The sequence below is a fragment of the Coregonus clupeaformis genome, chromosome 10 (assembly GCF_020615455.1).
Source record: "Coregonus clupeaformis isolate EN_2021a chromosome 10, ASM2061545v1, whole genome shotgun sequence".
In the NCBI taxonomy this organism is placed as follows: domain Eukaryota; kingdom Metazoa; phylum Chordata; class Actinopteri; order Salmoniformes; family Salmonidae; genus Coregonus; species Coregonus clupeaformis.
The window spans coordinates 2,889,365-2,909,335 of NC_059201.1; the positions used below are offsets into that span (position 1 = coordinate 2,889,365).

The 19,971-nt window shown below is 44.6% G+C and overlaps 1 protein-coding gene and 1 non-coding gene across 2 annotated transcripts; one reads left to right on the forward strand and one right to left on the reverse strand.

The window, feature by feature from the left end:
• Window positions 1-2,606: 2,606 nt before the first annotated feature.
• LOC121574713 (60S ribosomal protein L32) lies at window positions 2,607-7,481 on the reverse strand. The gene is made up of 4 exons (XM_041887264.2): window positions 7,381-7,481; window positions 5,929-6,029; window positions 3,945-4,126; window positions 2,607-2,806 (listed from the first exon to the last, which is right to left on the reverse strand). Exons 2-4 carry the CDS (start codon window positions 6,022-6,024, stop codon window positions 2,677-2,679), a joined length of 408 nt encoding a protein of 135 aa, XP_041743198.1. The 5' UTR covers window positions 6,025-6,029; window positions 7,381-7,481; the 3' UTR covers window positions 2,607-2,676.
• A 7,391-nt stretch (window positions 7,482-14,872) lies between these two features.
• On the forward strand, window positions 14,873-14,948 carry trnaa-ggc. Its single transcript has one exon. It is a non-coding gene; the product is annotated as a tRNA-Ala (tRNA).
• The last annotated feature ends 5,023 nt before the right edge of the window (window positions 14,949-19,971 follow it).

Genomic DNA, 19,971 nt, shown 5'->3' on the forward strand with positions numbered 1-19,971 from the left:
ATCCAATTTGCTGAGTAGAATGTTGGAGGCTATTTTGTAAATGACATCGCCGAAGTCAAGGATCGGTAAGATAGTCAGTTTTACGAGGGCATGTTTGGCAGCATGAGTGAAGGAGGCTTTGTTGCGAAATAGGAAGCCGATTCTAGATTTAACTTTGGATTGGAGATGCTTAATGTGAGTCTGGAAGGAGAGTTTACGGTCTAACCAGACACCTAGGTATTTGTAGTTGTCCACGTATTCTAAGTCAGACCCGCCGAGAGTAGTGATTCTAGTCGGGCGGGCGGGTGCAAGCAGCGTTCGATTGAAGAGCATGCATTTAGTTTTACTAGCGTTTAAGAGCAGTTGGAGGCTACGGAAGGAGTGTTGTATGGCGTTGAAGCTCGTTTGGAGGTTTGTTAACACAGTGTCCAATGAAGGGCCAGATGTATACAAAATGGTGTCGTCTGCGTAGAGGCGGATCTGAGAGTCACCAGCAGCAAGAGCGACATCATTGATTTACACAGAGAATAGAGTCAGCCCGAGAATTGAACCCTGTGGCACCCCCATAGAATCAGGCCTTCATGGTCGAAAAGAAACCACTACTAAAAGACACCAATAATAAGAAGAGACTTGCTTGGGACAAGAAACATGAGCAATGGACATTAGACCGGTGGAAATGTGTCCTTTGGTCGGGAGTCCAAATGTGAGATTTTTGGTTCCAACCGCCGTGTCTTTGTGAGACGAGTGTGGGTGAACATATGATCTCCGCATGTGTATTTCCCACTGTAAAACATGGAGGAGGAGGTGTTATGGTGTGGGGGTGTTTTGCTGGTGACACTGTCTGTGATTTATTTAGAATTCAAGGCACACTTAACCAGCATGGCTACCACAGCATTCTGCAGCGATACGCCATCCCATCTGGTTTGGGCTTAGTGGGACTATCAATTGTTTTTCAACAGGACAATGACCCAACACACCTCCAGGCTGTGTAAGGGCTATTTTACCAAGAAGGAGAGTGATGGAGTGCTGCATCAGATGACCTGGCCTCCACAATACCCGACCTCAACCAAATTGAGATGGTTTGCGATGAGTCGGACCGCAGAGTGAAGGAAAAGCAGCCAACAAGTACTCAGCATATATGGGAACTCCTTCAAGACTGTTGGAAAAGCATTCCAGGTGAAGCTGGTTGAGAGAATGCCAAGAGTGTGCAAAGCTGTCATCAAGGCAAAGGGTGGCTATTTGAAGAATCTCAAATATAAAATATATTTTGATTTGTTTAACACTTTTTTGGTTACTACATGATTCCATATGTGTTATTTCATCGTTTTGATGTCTTCACTATTATTCTACAATGTAAAAAATAGTAAAAATAAAGAAAAACCCTTGAATGAGTAGGTGTTCTAAAACTTTTGACCGGTAGTGTAAGTATTCAGACCCTTTGTTGAAGCACCTTTGGCAGTGATTACAGCCATCAAGTCTTTTTGGGAATGACGCTACAAGCTTGGCACACCGGTATTTGGGGAATTTCTCCCATTCTTCTCTGCAGATCCTCTGAAGCTCTGTCAGGTTGGATGGGGAGCTGCACAGCCATTTTCAGATCTCTCCAGTTGTTCGATCGGGTTCAAGTCCGGTGCTCTGGTTGGGCCACTCATGGATATTCTGGTTGGGCCACTCTTGTGTTGTCTTGGCTGTGTGCTTAAGGTATTTGTCCTGTTGGAAGGTGAACCTTCGCCCCAGTCTGAAGTTCTGAGCGCTCTGGAGCAGGTTTTCATCAAGGATCTCTCTGTACTTTGCTCCGTTTATCTTTCCCTCGATCCTGACTGGTCTCCCAGTCCCTGCCACCACCATGCTTCACTGTAGGGAAGCGCCGTCACAGTGACCATCGGGTTCTTAGTCACCTCCCTGACCAAGGCCCTTCTCCCCTAATTGCTCAGTTTGGCCGGGTGGCCAGCTCTAGGAAGAGTCTTGGTGGTTCCAAACTTCTATTTAAGAATGATGGAGGCCACTGTGTTCTTGGGGACCTTCAATGCTGCAGACATTTTTTTAGTACCCTTCCCCAGATCTGTGGCTCAACACAATCCTGTCTCGGAGCTCTAAAGACAATTCCTTCGACCTCATGGCTTGGTTTTGTGTGTAGATTGATGAGGGGAAAAAATTAATTTAATCAATTTTAGAATAAGGCTGCAACGTAACAAAATGTGGAAATAGTAAAGGGGTCTGAATACTTTCCGAATGCACCGTATATCACACTGAAACCATACCCTAAAAGCAGGGTTCCCAAACTTGCGGCCCACGGGTGGTTTTATTTGGCACCCCAAGTTGAGCAAATTTCATTTTTTGCATTTTCATTGTTGGACATGACTAAAGAAAACACCAGGTAATCAGCTCCAAGTGATTTTTTAATTTTGGAAATCCGTTCAAGTATTCCCACGCACAGAGAAACACAAGATCGTATATAAACGTAAGCAAGGTTTGAAATGATGTTCATATCCGTTTGTGCTTCCATTTTATTAACTGGCCTGCAGTTGAATCTAGTTGATGATCCCTGCCCTAAATGCATTACAACCCCCCCCTAATATAAAATCACACTAAACCATATCATAAAAACACGCAAACAATAGAGTAAATACTATTTACAGGTGTATTTATAATTTATTGAAGAAACAATAAATAGAGGAAATAGAGGCGCGTCCCAGATCACTCGTGTTCCTCGCTGCGTAGCCTAGCGTTGGGGTTGGTGATCTTGATGGCCAGTTGAGCTGCCCTCTCCACGATCAACTTCCTGTTCTTAGACGACACATTGTGGGCTATCTCTGCAGCATGGGTCCTGTGGAGTACAAGGGGAGAGATTGGTTACAGTGACAGACATGTGAGGGCAAAAAGGAGATTTAATTTCTCCGGAAACAACAACTGATGTCATCAGGGTCAGGGTCAATTATATTTCAATTCAAGTTTCCCACAATGCTTTTTAATTAAAATTGAATTTTTTCACCCCAACCCTGGATGTCACCTGTTCAAACAAAATCAATTTGAAGAGCCATGCATACACCACTTAAAAGTCTATCACACAACATGCCATATTCCTAACACCAAAACTATAAAGCATTTAGATAAAGCTCAGCCACATGCAACTATAATAGCCACGTTCCCGGTTGATGATGTAGCAGGTTATCTTCCACTTCCTGGCTACGGGGAAAGCTAAGGGTGGAATGGGTACGTCCTCTGCCGTGCTCTCCCTCCTCCTTCAAAACACCCGTCATGAGTATGGCAGACCCAGCAGGCAACGATGAGAGGAGGAGTCAGGGGAGGAGGAGGAGTCAGACCCTACTAGATCTACAGGACATTATACACCATGCAGGACATCTACTGGACACACACGGTTAACACACACACACACACGGTTAACACACACACACACACACACGGTTAACACACCCCAAGTAGGACCCACATAGCCTGGTCGAGCAGACAAACCGCTACTCTCGTGTCTCATTTCAGAATGTGAGCTATTTGCGAGATCAGGCTGGTTCCACCAGGCTAGGACACAAACATTACACCAAATGAAATATTGCACTTGAATGAACACACTTCAAAATAAAAAATAATGAATAGGAGTCAAAAAAAAAATAATATTCACAAGACTCACGGTCGGACAAACCAAACCATAACGTTGCACCACATGCTGAACCACGAGTCTACCTTCCACACGAGGGCTACGTTCAGCAGGAAACCCAAACGTTGTTGAACGTTACAGGTGTCATGAAATGTCATGAATAGAGCCAACAGGACTCCTTCTTACACCCGTCTATTATATAGGTTGTACATTCCATAATTTCTATGTGAAACGTTCCACAACGTGGTGCCCTGCTGAATGCAGCCCTGCTTTCTGATGAAACTCTCCAGTCTCCAGCCGATACTTACACCAATCCAATGCTTTTAAATCCATGACGGGGATTGGGACTTACTTGTTGCTCATCATGAGGACCTCCAGCTCTCTGATGTTGTGGACCAGGAACTTCCTGAAGCCGGAGGGCAGCATGTGTTTGGTCTTCTTGTTGCTACCGTAGCCGATGTTGGGCATCAGCATCTGGCCCTTGAAGCGCCGGCGCACCCGGTTGTCGATTCCACGGGGTTTACGCCAGTTTTGCTACAAAGAAGAAACGTAAGAGAGGTGAGTAGTAAGGCGATATCCCGCGAATACAGTAGCCAGCTAGCGCGGTGACTAAACTGGTTCCGTTAGGGTTAGGGAAGTGTTTAGGCCAGTTAAGACAGACCATTCACTTTCCTTAAAAAAAAGACGCACTCCAGGAACTTAAGCGCAACAAATTCGCAACATGGTAAGAATTGGAAATCGTAACATACAAATTGTAGGAGGTAACGTCATACAAAAATTGGATGACGTACACAACAAAAATGGGGGCCACTTTTGGCTCGCGAGCACCACTTCCAAAAACTATACGAAAACACGGGGTGCATCTTTAACCCCGTCAGTCCCGAGACCCTAGCAACAATCGTCTTGTCATTTATCCGACTGTCATTTATCTGCACGTCCAGCCCTTATATTTAGCCTCACAATGAAGCGTTTTACCATTATCGTCATGACAGCCAGGGCTACAAGTAGAACACAGAACTATTTGACAATCAGTTGCATTCATACGTTTTTTTATTGACGTATAATCCGCCAAATCAAAACACCTGACCAAAATTAATTTGTATGAACGCAGTAAATTTGCTTAGTGGGATATGAATATCAAAGTATTCAGTGACAACTGTGTGGAGTTCTGTGTTTGTGACAGCAACTATGTGACCTTATTACAGTATTATAGACATTATGTCCTGGGATTCCCTATGATCTTCTCTGTAGAAGAACCCCTTACAGTATTATAGACATTATGTCCTGGGATTCCCTATGATCTTCTCTGTAGAAGAACCCCTTACAGTATTATAGACACTATGTCCTGGGATTCCCTATGATCTTCTCTGTAGAAGAACCCCTTACAGTATTATAGACACTATGTCCTGGGATTCCCTATGATCTTCTCTGTAGAAGAACCCCTTACAGTATTATAGACATTATGTCCTGGGATTCCCTATGATCTTCTCTGTAGAAGAACCCCTTACCTTCTAACCACTTGTGTAGATTGTGAGTGCAATAGAGCAAAACATGTTACATGTATTTGTGAGTCTCAGCTTTTCATACATCACTTTTAACAGTTTGTAGCACGGGGCCCCGTGTAGCTCAGTTGGTAGAGCGTGGTGCTTGCAACGCCAGGGTTGTGGATTCGTTTCCCACGGGGGGGCCAGTATGAAAAATGTATGCACTCACGAACTGTAAGTCGCTCTGGATAAGAGCGTCTGCTAAATGACAAATTTTAAAATGAACCATTCGGACTCTACTTCAGCCCCCGTTAATCAGACTTATCGCACACAATGTTTAAAAGGGGTTCGAAATCCAAATCGCGCAGGCGTCGTGGTGGGAATTATTGGGTTAAGGAAGCAGCAGCACTAACAAGTGTCACTTTCAGAGATTGCTCTTCATTTGCATGTTCCAGACCTCAACCAAGATCTGGGTCGTGTTCATTAGACACCAAACAGAAGAAAACAAACGGACACAGGAAGGAACTACCGGAATTTGTCCAATAAGAAACACTTGTTTTCCATGTGCCCTAACGCAGTGGTTTTCAAACCTCTCCTCGGGGGGACCCCCAGATGTTTCACAGTTTTGTTGTAGCCCTGAACTAGCTCACTGATTTACCTCATCAAGGGCTTGATGATTAGTTGACAAGTTGAATGAGGTGTGGTGGCTGTGGAATAGTTAAAATACACGGAACGGCTGGGGGGTCCCTGAGGATAGGTTTGAAAACGCCTGGTTCAACACATTAACGTAGCAAGGATTCAAATACTGTTGCTATAATTAATTATATATATAGTGGCCAACACCAACTGTACCTTGACTTTGACATAGCGGTCTGACTGATGTCTGATGAACTTTTTCACCCTCTTCTTGACGATCTTGGGCCTTTTCAGAGGCCTCAATGCTGCCATGTTGCCTGGAGGAACAGAAACCAAGAGTCTGTTAGCAGTAGCCTGGAGGAAGCAGTCTTTTCATCTTTCCCATTGGATTTACAGACCTTTATTAGCTACCCACAGGGGCTGTTAGCTAAGTAACTTGTTTGAGACCAGCTGGTACTCATTGTGTCATCAGGTAGCCTAGAGGCAAGTCGGCAATCCGGAGGGTTGCCAGTTCAAATCCCGGGTCTGACAGGAAAAATCTGCCGGGAAGTGAGCTGGCAACCAGAGGGTTGCTGGTATCAAATCTTAGATGCCATTGCCTGTCGTTGTGCCCTTGAGCAAGTCACTTAACCCTCCACAACTGCTCCACGGGTGCCCTAGCTTCTGTAGAGTCTGCAACAACCAGATGTTCCATTTTTCAGGGGAAATGTAAAGAGCCTGTGACGACTTCAGCTTTTGGACATTAACGCCACACTCCATCTTAACTCCTCCACCACATTAACTGGATTGGTTGAACAGTGCAGAAAAAAAAACCCCTCTGTGACAGCTTTTCTTCTTGTCAAGACAAGTACTTAGGGGAAGGGATCTGGTTTCAGGCGTTTCTTTTACACCTGACACGTTGGGTCAGGCGCCCAGTTTGGCAGCACCCCACTCTAACCTGTATTGTGTATCTTAAACTTAACCATGCATAGTATTCCTCATCCACTGGTCACTGTGTGTGTAGGTTTAGCGTATGAAAGGACTGTAAATTGTTTTCTTGAACACAAACTCATCCAGCCAACCAATATAGGTAGCATGCTAGCCTAGCTAAATGCATCGATATTATTATTTTTTTAAACAAGGATGCAGAAAACTACAGTAGGCTAATTTGCTTTGCTAGCTAATTCCCGCAGCTTGAATCGTTAATATGCCCGCGTCATTTGTAACGATTTGTTCATTTGATGTGCAATGTTTCCGCTGCAGTCGTGATACTTGCAGCAATGTGTCAAAAGCTTGTGGTCAGACATGATGGGACAGCCACGTCACTATAGTTGACAACTAGCCATATGGTCTCAGAAAACTCAACCGACCCGTCTTCCAACTTTTCCCCTAGTTACGTGTAGTCAAATCCATAGACACTAGCATCTAATTTGGGCAACTGTGGATCTGCAAAAGTAGACCGCCGCAGTTAGTAGACTGAAATAACACTAGCGGCTACTTAACCATCTTTTGAGCCGACATCCCAATGTCCAATCTGCCCATTTTTATAACAGCCACACATCTACAATGTCCAGCAGCAATAACGACAAATATATAAAGTTCGATTGAATATGTAATGAATACCGTTGATTTTGATGGATTAGAGTCATACAATTATAACGATGCTGACTGATTTCCATTTTCACTTACCGTTCGGTCTGTCTGCCTACTTCCAGGCAGTTCAAGGAAAGAGGGTGGAGACTCTTCTTCTTCCTCTTCCGTGGAGTTTAAACAAGATAGACCACAGCCTGTCGTTTCTTCTTCTTCTTCTTCTTTTTCTTCAGTGGGGGTTTATCGGCGGTTGGCATCCAACGTTATGGTGCATTACCGCCACCTACTGTACTGGAGTGTGGGCCAGAGACGGGGATAAACTAAATCCTACCTGCTAACCCCGTTTCTCTTAAAAAAAGATAACAAAATATTTGAGACTATATCTAATGACGCTCTACTCAATATACTCTTTAAACTAATTTCCTGTATCCCCTTCTCCCTCATACTAGATCTCATCCTCTCTCTTTCCCTCTGATACTGCCCACACTGTAGCAATACATGCTCCACAGGCTTTATTTCCTGACAATAATCACACTTTCCTGATGGATGTTTTCCAATCACGTTTAATGTCTTATTCAACTGGCTGTGTTCCACCCTTAATCTTGTAAAAATAGCCTCCTCTCTTCTGTCCCTTCCTGCCGTCCTCCCCTCCCCAACTTTCCTCTGTACCTGAAATAAATGCCTTCCCTTATTATCTCTATTCCACTGCTCCTGCCATCTCTGCACCGTCACTGTATGTATCAGTCTGTTTGCCTCTGCCTTGCTCATTGACACTTCAACATCCCCACTACTAAGTGCTTGTTTAGCCTGTTCATCTACCGCCTCGTTCCCCTCCACCCCCACAAGGGCTGGAACCCAAGTAAATATTTTCTGAATACCCATCTGTTTAATCCTGCCATGGGTTTGTAGCACCTCATAAAGCAGGTATTGTCTGGACTGGAGACTCATTAACACTGCACATGAATCAGAGCAAATAACTACTCTGTCTGGCTTAACTTCCTCCACCCACTGCAAGGCCAACAGTATTGCCAACAGCTCCGCCGTATATACAGCCAGATGATCTGTAATAAGTTTCCTGACTTCCACCCCACATTCCTGCACTACAAATGCTGTACCCAGTACGTCCTGTCCTTGGATCTTTTGAACCATCTGTGTAAATGGCCACAAAATCCTGATACACAGTTTCCAGACGTTTCTTAAAGAAATCAGCTGGATCAACACCCTCCCTATCTTTCAGTAGTCTCTCCAACACTTCTAGATCAACTACTGGAGACGGGAGTAGCCATGGTGGATTTACAGGAATAACTACCGTTGGACTAAACTCCCTTCCATACAGTCCCATCTCCTTCGCCTGGGTATTACCCACCCACCCCAAAGCTCGTGTTCGGTCTTCGCTCATGTTCCCAGCATGCCTGTAAAATCCCTTTCGCAGGATGAGACACCCCATGTCCTTGTAGGTTGACCCAGTAATTCATTGCCAGCTGCTAGCCTGTCGTTTCCAATGGGAACAAATTAGTTATAGTGGGCAGAGCCAAGCAGGAGCTAGCGAGATCCTATTGGTCCATTCTAGCATCATCTGCATATTCCGTTTGGGAACGCCTACTCAGTGAATATTTTTTTTACAACTTTGGCAAAGGGTAAAGTCCACTCTGTTCATAACATATTTCTAGTTTTGGGGAGCAGAAAACTGTAATGAGATCAAATGTTTAATCGATGAGGAAATGTCCAGAATGTCGGCCGAAATCCATCTCCTTCCATCTTCTCCCTCTGCTGGCCACTGGACTTCCTCTCACTGGAAACGTCAAGCGGATGCTTCACATTTATACAGTCGTGGTCAAAAGTTTTGAGAATGACAGAAGTATTGGTCTTCACAAAGTTTGCTTCTTCAGTGTTTTTAGATATTTCTGTCAGATGTTACTATTGTATACTGAAGTATAATTACAAGCATTCCATAAGTGTCAAAGGCTTTTATTGACAATTACATTAAAGTTCATGCAAAGAGTCAATATTTGCAGTGTTGACCCTTCTTTTTCAAGACCTCTGCAATCCGCCCTGGCATGCTGTCAATTAACTTCTGGGCCACATCCTGACTGATGGCAGCCCATTCTTGCATAATCAATGCTTGGAGTTTGTCAGAATTTGTAGGTTTTTGTTTGTCCACCCGCCTCTTGAGGGTTGACCACAAGTTCTCAATGGGATTAAGGTCTGGGGAGTTTCCTGGCCATGGACCCAAAATGTTGATGTTTTGTTCCCCGAGCCACGTAGTTATCACTTTTGCCTTATGGCAAGGTGCTCCATCATGCTGGAAAAGGCATTGTTCGTCAACAAACTGTTGTTGGATGGTTGGGAGAAGTTGCTCTCGGAGGATGTGTTGGTACCATTCTTTATTCATGGCTGTGTTCTTAGGCAAAATTGTGAGTGAGCCCATTCCCTTGGCTGAGAAGCAACCCCACACATTTTTTTTTTCTTTGCAGATGCTCTTATCCAGAGCAACTTACAGTTTGTGAGTGCATACATTATTTTTTATACTGGCCCCCCGTGGGAATCGAACCCACAACCCTGGCGTTGCAAACGCCATGCTCTACCAACTGAGCTACATCCCTGCCGGCCATTCCCTCCCATATCCTGGACGACGCTTGGCCAATTGTGCACCGCCCCATGGGTCTCCCGGTCACGGCCCGCTACGACAGAGCCTGGATTCGAACCAGGATCTCTAGTGGCACAGCTAGCACTGTGATGCAGTGCCTTAGACCATTGCACCACTCGGGAGATACATGAATGGTCTCAGGATGCTTTACTGTTGGCATGACACAGGACTGATGGTAGCGCTCACCTTGTCTTCTCCGGACAAGCTTTTTTCCGGATGCCCCAAACAATCGGAAAGGGGATTCATCAGAGAAAATGATTTTACCCCAGTCCAATCCCTGTACCTTTCACAGAATATCAGTCTGTCCCTGATGTTTTTCCTGGAGAGAAGTGGCTTCCTCGCTGCCCTTCTTGACACCAGGCCATCCTCCAAAAGTCTTCACCTCACTGTGCGTGCAGATGCACTCACACCTGTCTGCTGCCATTTCTGAGCAAGCTCTGCACTGGTGGTTCCCCAATCCCGCAGCTGAATCAACTTTAGGAGATGGTCCTGGCGCTTGCTGGACTTTCTTGGGTGCCCTAAAGCCTTCTTCACAACAATTGAACCTCTCTCCTTGAAGTTCTTGATGATCCGATAAATGGTTGATTTAGGTGCAATCTTACTAGCAGCAATATCCTTGCCTGTGAAGCCCTTTTTGTGCAAAGCAATGATGACCGCACGTGTTTCCTTGCAGGTAACCATGGTTAACAGAGGAAGAACAATGATTTCAAGCACCACCCTCCTTTTAAAGCTTCCAGTCTGTTATTCTAACTCAATCAGCATGACAGAGTGATCCCCAGCCTTGTCCTTGTCAACACTCTCACCTGTGTTAACGAGAGAATCACTGACATGATGTCAACTGGTCCTTTTGTGGCAGGGCTGAAATGCAGTGGTAATGTTTTTTTGGGATTAAGTTCATTTTCATGGCAAAGAGGGACTTTGCAATTCATTGCAATTCATCTGATCACTCATAACATTCTGGAGTACATGCAAATTGCCATCATAAAAACTGAGGCAGCAGACATTGTGAAAATTAATATTTGTGTCATTCTCAAAACTTTTTTCGATGGGTTTTAATGGCGGACTACAACCCAAAATGGCGGACTACAACACAAAATGGCGGACTACAACCCAAAAAGTTGTATTGCTGCCACCAACTGGACGGGTTGAAAAAAAAAGGTACAAAGAAAATCCATACGTGATAGGGAAAACTAATTTAATCTACCCAAATAGAAATTGTACATTAGACAAAACCAAAACCAAACTCCCACTTCTTCCTTCCTTCAAATCTCCATATCCCCCTTCTCAGGCTCTAGGGCCTTAGGGGATGGTACGGCTTGTGACAATACTCCATGCAACTCCTCCGCCGAGAAATCTTTCAGTCTCAGGAACCGCTCCACCGCATCCACAATGATATCTACTTTCCTGGACCTCCTCTCCACCTTGGCAATGCCATTAATCACCATAGCTATAAAGGCCACAAAATCTACTTTCTTAACCTTTAAAATGTCAGGGTCCTGCTGGTGAAAGGCATCCCCTGCTGCCTGCAGTGAAGGCCTATCCACCACCATGGACTCTTCAGGAGCACCATTCGAACCCTCAACCCTTTTAACAGCTGCTGCATATGATATGCTCTGGACATCCCCGACTTTGGTCACCTCATTCTCTTTCAACCCTTGTGGGGCATTCCAAAGACGTGACTTCATGGTTCCCACCACAATTGCAACATGTCACATTTTCGTCACTTTTAAAACACATGATGTGATCTTTTCCACAACTTGGACAACTCGGCTTTTCCCATCTGCAAACACTTGAAACATGTCCAAAAGCTTTACAGTGATCACACTGCATTGGTCTTGGGATAAATGCTCTGACTCTGTCGTTTATATACCCCAACTGCACTGGAGTGAGGAGAGACTCCATATCAAAAAACAAAATAACTTTTCCATAATTTTTAATCTCTTCAACATCGACTTCCCATGAGACGCCAGATATCACCCCCTGTTCCGAAGAGACACGTCAAACTTCTCAAATCGGATGAGACGCAACACATTCTTTCTGATCCGCAGAAGTACACAAATTCTAAACAAAGCCGCTTCTCGTGATCCTCACAGCCTTCACTTTACCCAGCACTCTCTCTACCAGTTTGGATATCTCAAATGGATTCTTCAAGATTGGTAATCCGATCAACTGCTCCTCATTAACAAACCGTACTCCTACAAGATACGAAGGGACATTCTCAGCACTGTACTCTACTTTGCTCTGTTTTCCATTCTTTTGGACAATATTCCAATTCTCCTTGATTCTACCGCCATTAGATTCACAATCCCCATCAGCGTCCGCTTCCGCCATCTTTCCTCTCACCAAACACCTCCGTCCCTACCCCATTGCAGTTGACATGGTGGAGTTTAACGGCGGTTGGCACACAATATGTTGCATTACTGCCCCCAACTCAACTATAGTATAAATCCATTACACTTTGTGATACAAAAAAGTGTAGGGTTATTTACCCTACCAACTAACCTTACACTCATTAAAAACCCACTACCCCATTCCACTACTTTGACCCCATCTGCTCCTGCACAATGCCAACGGCCTGGGAGGACGTGACACCATCACTCAACACACCCTGTAACTCTTCCAAAGTCAAATCTCGTATACCCAAATACTTCTCTGCAGCTGCCACCACAACATCTATTTTCTGTGATTTATGTTCCATTTCTGTGGTACAGTTGATAACCGTCGCTATGAAGCCAACCTTACTGAAGCATATATCACCTATCCCTCTGTGCTGGCACAGATCTACTACCTACAGCGATCCTCTCAGGATCTCTCACCCTTGACCCATCCTCCTCTACTTTCTTCACTGCCTCAGCACACGACACCTTCTGCACTACTCTGACTCTAGCCACCTCAACCTGCCTTTCTCGCACTGGACACTTCCGATCCCCAGCAACATGGGCACCCTTACAGTTAACACACACATCTTTATGAAGGCCCATCAGCGGAGGAGGAGGAGAAAGAGGCAGCGGGCCGCAGCAAGAGATAATTCAGAATGGGGAAGGGGGGGTTTCTGTAAAGGGATTGGGGAGGGGACGAAGAATCAGAGAGGGATTTTAAAAGAATTAGAATTTGGTCAAGGGTTTTTGTTGGTTTGAGGTTGGGCGTGAAATTTAGATCATGAGTTTGGAGTGTTTTTAGAATGTGAGAAAGACGGGTGAGGAATTTCTTGCAGGATTTTTAACAGGTGAGCTGAGATTGTTCCCACTGATTGTTCAGCATTTGCCATGTTTTTGGGGGTTGTGTTAGGATGTTCAAGGCACACATCACGCTTGGAATGACTGACTTACTAACCAAAAGATGTTAAGCCGTTGTTAAATCCATCTGTCATACACCTGTGTCTTATCTGGGCTAAGAACAACAGCAATTAGTTTTGGGCATCATGTTTGTTCCCTCATTTTTGTTTTGATTAATATCTTTTAAATGATTATCATGATAATTGAGTGTTACTGTTTTTACATTTTTTTTAGAGGTGTTTGTGTGAAAGAGTGTGTGTAAAATGGCTTTCATGCTGTCTGACACATGGCGCTTTTCTTGTTTGTTTTATGATTTTTTATATTGCTAAGTAAGTGTTCTGTAGTAGCAGATGAAATGCAACCACCGTGCATTTTATAAAACCTGTTGAGGATATTTACTATTTGAAAGAGATTTTTGTGAAAAGTAAACATGGATTGGAATGTTTGGGAGTTGCAATTTCTAATAGACATTATGTTTCTATTTATATATGGTTTCTGGTTCATGTAGTGGTGCATTGTCATGCCAAACTGTTTCTATTGTGATTGACTTCTAAATTGTACTGCTATTGTTGAATGCACAGAGTATAAAAGTGTCAGGGTGTGTTTCTCCACTAGGTTAGTTTCGTTTAGGCCCAATGGTTCTTTGGTGTCATGTATAGATTTTCACGTCATCCTAAACAATGGTTGTAATGTAGACTGTAAAGAACCATTGGGCCTGGACGAGGCTGGCTTTGTGGAGAAGTGCATTTTGATATTTTTGTGCTCTGTGCATTTAGCGATAGCAGTATAATTTAGAAGTTAATCATAATTGAAACAGTACTCCCGAATCCAGGCTCTGTTGTAGCCGGCCGCGACCGGGAGACCCATGGGGCGGCGCACAATTGGCCCAGCGTCGTCCAGGGTAGGGGAGGGAATGGCCGGCAGGGATGTAGCTCAGTTGGTAGAGCATGGCGTTTGCAACGCCAGGGTTGTGGGTTCGATTCCCACGGGGGGCCAGTATGAAAAAATAAAAAAATAATGAATGCACTCACTAACTGTAAGTCGCTCTGGATAAGAGCGTCTGCTAAATGACTTAAATGTAAATGTATCCACCGAAACTACACAATCCTTTATCTCATGCCCTCCTGCACACTTCCCACATCTTGGAATCTCCCTCCTACAAACTGCTGCGACATGACCATAAATGTTACACCTGAACCAGCGCAGTTAGGGCCTTTTAAAGGTGTGATCGATGCAGCGTTTGCTGACCATGAACGTGATCTCTGCAAGCATCTCCAAAATTACCTTCTGAAAGTCTATCGTTTACATTTTAGCAGACGCGCTTATCCAGAGCGACTTACAGTTAGTGAGTGCATACATTTTTCATACTGGCCCCCCGTGGGAAACGAACCCACAACCCTGGCGTTGCACGCGCCATGCTCTACCAACTGAGCTACAGGAGGCCCCATCATTGTGTAACTACTAGTACAATAGTATTATTTTTATTTTTGAATGACCACTACATTATCTTGAGTCTAAAGTAAATAACCTTAGGGTTTAATATCACTACCATGCTCCAGTCCTATAATATCACAATGCAACCACTTCCAATCCAGTACTGTTGTTACACTTCTCTACTTGTTTATGTGTGTTTGCCTGAGAATCCAAACTCCATGGTACTAACTCCATGGGCCCCGTGTAGCTCAGTTGGTAGAGCATGGCACTGGCAATGCCAGGGTTATGGGTTCGATTCCCATGGGGGGCCAGTATGAAAAATAAAAAAAAAAAGGGAAAAAAAAACGTGTAAGTCGCTCTGAATAAGGGCGTATGTAAAAATGTATTCGCTATATCCTGTGTGTGCGCCCATGTCTTGTACAGTATCTGTGTATAAGCAGTTTAGAGAAGACCTTACCTCAGCACGTTGTTATGGAAACATTTCTTCAATCAAAACTCTCTTTGCTCCACAACGTGTTCATCTTGGTATATGCAAACTAGAACACTGATGTCAGTTTATGAATTAATGACTGCTGCTTAATGTACGAGTGGCGCAGTGGTCTAAGGCACTGCATCGCAGTGCTAGCTGTGCCACTAGAGATCCTGGTTCGAATCCAGGCTCTGTCGTAGCCGGCCGTGACCGGGAGACCCATGGGGCGGCGCACAATTGGCCCAGCGTCGTCTAGGGTAGGGGAGGGAATGGCCGGCAGGGATGTAGCTCAGTTGGTAGAGCATGGCGTTTGCAACGCCAGGGTTGTGGGTTCGATTCCCACCGGGGTATGAAAAAAAAAAAATGTATGCACTCATTAACTGTAAGTCGCTCTGGATAAGAGCGTCTGCTAAATGACTAAAATGTAATGTAAATGTATGTTTGATTGATCGCTGATTTCAGAAGCTGAAGCTAACCTCAAAGTGTACTATTCCACTATTATAGTGATGAGTATGTAATCACTCTCTCCTTTAGCCTTGGCCAAACTATTCTGAACAAAAGTATAAACGCAAGCAGAAAACCTCAGCAGGATTTTGCTCTTAAATACACTGAACAAAAATATAAACACAACATGTAAAGTGTTGGTCCCATGTTTCATGAGCTGAAATAAAAGATCCCAGAAATGTTCCATATGCACAAAAAGCTTACTTCTCTCAAATTGTGTTCACAAATTTGTTTACATCCCTGTTAGTGAGCATTTCTCCTTTGCCAAGATAATCCATCCACCTGACAGGTGGGGCATATCAAGAAGCTGTTTAAACAGTATGATCATTACACAGGTGCACCTTGTGCTGGGGACAATAAAAGGCCACTCTAAAATGTGCAGTTTTGTCACACAACACAATGCCTCAGATGTGTCAAGTTTTGAGGGAGCGTGCACTTGGCACGCTGACTGCAGGAATGTCCACCAGAGCTGTTGCCAGAGAATTGAATGTTAATTTCTCTACCATAAATCGCCTCCAACGTCGTTTTAGAGAATTTGGCAGTACGTCCAACCAGCCTCACAACCGCAGACCACGTGCAACCACGCCAGCCCAGGACCTCCACATCCGGCTTCTTCACGTGCTGGATCGTCTGAGACCAGCCACCCGGACAGCTGATGAAACTGAAGAGTATTTCTGTCTGTAATAAAGCCCTTTTGTGGGGAAAACCTCATTCTGATTGGCCGGGCCTTGCTCCCCAGTGGGTGGGCCTGCCCTCCCAGGACCACCCATGGCTGCGCCCCTGCCCAGTCATGTGAAATCCATAGGTTAGGGTCTAATGAATTTATTTCAATTTACTGATTTCCTTATTTGAACTGTTGCATGTTGCGTTTATATTTTTGTTCAGTATACATCCTGTGGTTGTATTCACCTTTTCAAAAAAGACAATTGCCTTTAAATGTCAACCGCGCTATAACACTGATCTTCTTAAGAGCCTTAACCTGACCATACGAGCCTCCTTGGTGAAGATGTATTTATTGGCCAATCTGGTAATCTTGGGATTATACATGCAGTCCTCTGATTTGAAGATAATAAAGAATGTTATCGGTAAACTTTTGTCTCCTGGTTTGAATGGACAACGCACATAGTTCTCAGTTCTCAGTTGATTTACTGTGTTTCACACCTGAGTGTTCTTGATTTTTTACTTGGTTAAATTGTTCTTCCTGAAATAGTTTTTTTATTTTTATTTTTTTATTTAACCTTTATTTAACCAGGTAAGCCAGTTGAGAACAAGTTCTCATTTACAACTGCGACCTGGCCAAGATAAAGCAAAGCAGTGCGATAAAAACAACAACAACACAGAGTTACATATGGGGTAAAACAAAACGTACAGTCAATAACACAATAGAAAATCTATATACAGTGTGTGCAAATGTAGTAAGTTATGGAGGTAAGGCAATAAATAGGCCATAGTGCAAAATAATTACAATTTAGTATTAACACTGGAATGATAGATGTGCAGAAGATGATGTGCAAATAGAGATACTGGGGTGCAAAATAGCAAAATAAATAACAATATGGGGATGAGGTAGTTGGGTGGGCTAATTACAGATGGGCTGTGTACAGGTGCAGTGATCGGTAAGCTGCTCTGACAACTGATGCTTAAAGTTAGTGAGGGAGATAAAGAGTCTCCAGCTTCAGAGATTTTTGCAGTTCGTTCCAGTCATTGGCAGCAGAGAACTGGAAGGAATGGCGGCCAAAGAATGTGTTGGCTTTGGGGATGACCAGTGAGATATTGTCACGGTTTCGGCCGAGGCTGCTCCTCCTCCTGATTCGGGCAGGCTTCGGCGGTCGTCGTCTCCGGAGTACTAGCTGCCACCGATCTATGTTTCATGTTCGTTTGGTTTGGTCTTGATGTTGTACACCTGTGTCTAGTTAGTCCTCGTTAGTGTTCTATTTAGTTCTCGTTGTGTGTTTGTGTGTTATTGTTTCGCTGTCGTGTTTTGTGCGCTACTGTTTGCCTTGTGCATTTCGTATTTTCCTCCTCGGTGTTCGGAGGTTATTTACGCACGGTTTTGTGCGCCTTTTGGTTTTCGCCTGTGTGTGGACTTTCTCGCCTCCGGGCGTTTGACTCGTGAATTTGAGTGTGCTGTTCACTAAAGTATATTGGACTTATTTTTCTGCGTCCTGCATCTGATTCCTGCACCACACCCACCTCCAGCACCCACTGACAGATATACCTGCTGGAGCGCATACTACGGGTGGGTGTTGCTATGGTGACCAATGAGCAAAGATAAGGCAGGGATTTTCCTTGCAGTGATTTATAGATGACCTGGAGCCAGTGGGTTTGGCGACGAATATGTAGTGAGGGCCAGCCAACGAGAGCGTACAGGTCACAATGGTGGGGAGTATATGGGGCTTTGGTGACAAAACGGATGGCACTGTGATAGACTACATCCAATTTGCTGAGTAGAGTGTTGGAGGCTATTTTGAAAATGACATTGCCGAAGTCAAGGATCGGTAGGATAGTCAGTTTGCAAGCAGCGTTCGATTGAAGAGCATGCATTTAGTTTTACTAGCGTTTAAGAGCAGTTGGAGGCTACGGAAGGAGTGCTGTATGGCATTGAAGCTCATTTGGAGGTTTGTTAACACAGTGTCCAATGAAGGACCAGATGTTTACAAAATGGTGTCATCTGCGTAGAGGTGGATCTGAGAGTCACCAGCAGCAAGAGCGACATCATTGATATACACAGAGAATAGTCGGCCCGAGAATTTAACCCTGTGGCATCCCCATAGAGACTGCCAGAGGTCCAGACAACAGGCCCTCCGATTTGACACATTGAACTCTATCTGAGAAGTAGTTGGTGAACCAGGCGAGGCAGTCATTTGAGAAACCAAGGCTATTTAGTCTGCCAATAAGAATGCGGTGATTGACAGAGTCAAAAGCCTTGGCCAGGTCGATGAAGATGGCTGCACAGTACTGTCTTTTATCGATCGCGGTTATAATATCGTTTAGGACCTTGAGCGTGGCTAACGTGCACCCATGACCAGCTCGGAAACCAGATTGCATAGCGGAGAAGGTACGGTGGGATTCGAAATGGTCGGTGATCTGTTTGTTAACTTGGCTTTCAAATACTTTCGAAAGGCAGGGCAGGATGGACAGTTTGGATCTAGAGTGTCACCCCCTTTGAAGAGGGGGATGACCGCGGCAGCTTTCCAATCTCTGGGGATCTCAGACGATACGAAAGAGAGATTGAACATGCTGGTAATAGGGGTTGCGACAATTTCAGCGGCTAATTTTTGAAAGAAAGGGTCCAGATTGTCTAGCCCAGCTGATTTGTAGGGGTCCAGATTTTGCAGCTCTTTCAGAACATCAGCTATCTGAATTTGGGTGAAGGAGAAGCAGGGGTGGGGAATGGGCAAGTTGCAGCGGAGGGTGCAGAGCTGGTGGCCGGGGTAGGGGTAGCCAGGTGGAAAGCATGGCCAGCCATACCGTAGATTTATCGGTAGTGACAGTGTTTCCTAGCCTCAGTGCAGTGGGCAGCTGGGAGGAGGTGCTCTTATTCTCCATGGACTTTACAGTGTCCCAAAACGTTTTGGAGTTAGTGCTACAGGATGCAAGTTTCTGTTTGAAAAAGGCTAGCCTTTGCTTTCCTAACTGATTGTGTATGTTGGTTCCTGACTTCCCTGAAAAGTTGCATATCGCGGGGTGCTGTTCGATGCTAATGCAGTACGCCACAGGATGTTTTTGTGCTGGTCAAGGGCGGTCAAGTCTGGGGTGAACCAGGGGCTATATCTGTTCTTAGTTCTGAAATTTTTTGATTGGGGCATGCTTATTTAAGATGGAGAGGAAAGCACTTTTAAAGAACAACCTAGGCATCCTCTACTGACGGAATGAGGTCAATATCCATCCAGGATACCCGGGCCGGGTCAATTAGAAAGGCCTGCTCGCTGAAGTGAATAACAACTGGCCATTTACATGAATCCCCCCACACACACACATTTGGAGTACAATGCATTATCCCATCCCTGCATTGAGGTACGTTTTCTGACCCATATCTCGCGCCGGCTCCACTGTGTCTTAACGTGACCATGATTGCGTTCTGACCCCAGTGCAGCTCAGTGTAAACAAACATAAAGGTAGGGTCGGAATCTTCTGGCAAGGCCAGATCCAGTTCGGATTGGTTAGGAAAGGTTTGACTTTAGTTTCAGAACCTGTTTATTTCTGTCAAACGTTTTTTTGTTGTTTTGTAAATAGTTTTTTGCCACCATCATTATTCACCTCTAGCCTGAATAAAATCACTGTTTCTGCACCTTAGGCCTATCTTTTGCCTTCTGCCTGCTAGAACATTTTATATTCTGAATCAGGGGAGGTTGGAGAAC

Bases quoted from the DNA above. Each gene is read 5' to 3' on its own strand.
- LOC121574713 (XM_041887264.2), bottom strand. From the start codon at position 6,024: ATGGCAGCATTGAGGCCTCTGAAAAGGCCCAAGATCGTCAAGAAGAGG. The intron at 4,127-5,928 runs GTACAGTTGGTG...TCTTCTTTGTAG, and splicing joins ACCGCTATGTCAAAGTCAAG to CAAAACTGGCGTAAACCCCG. The intron at 2,807-3,944 runs GTAAGTCCCAAT...TGTACTCCACAG, and splicing joins GTCCTCATGATGAGCAACAA to GACCCATGCTGCAGAGATAG.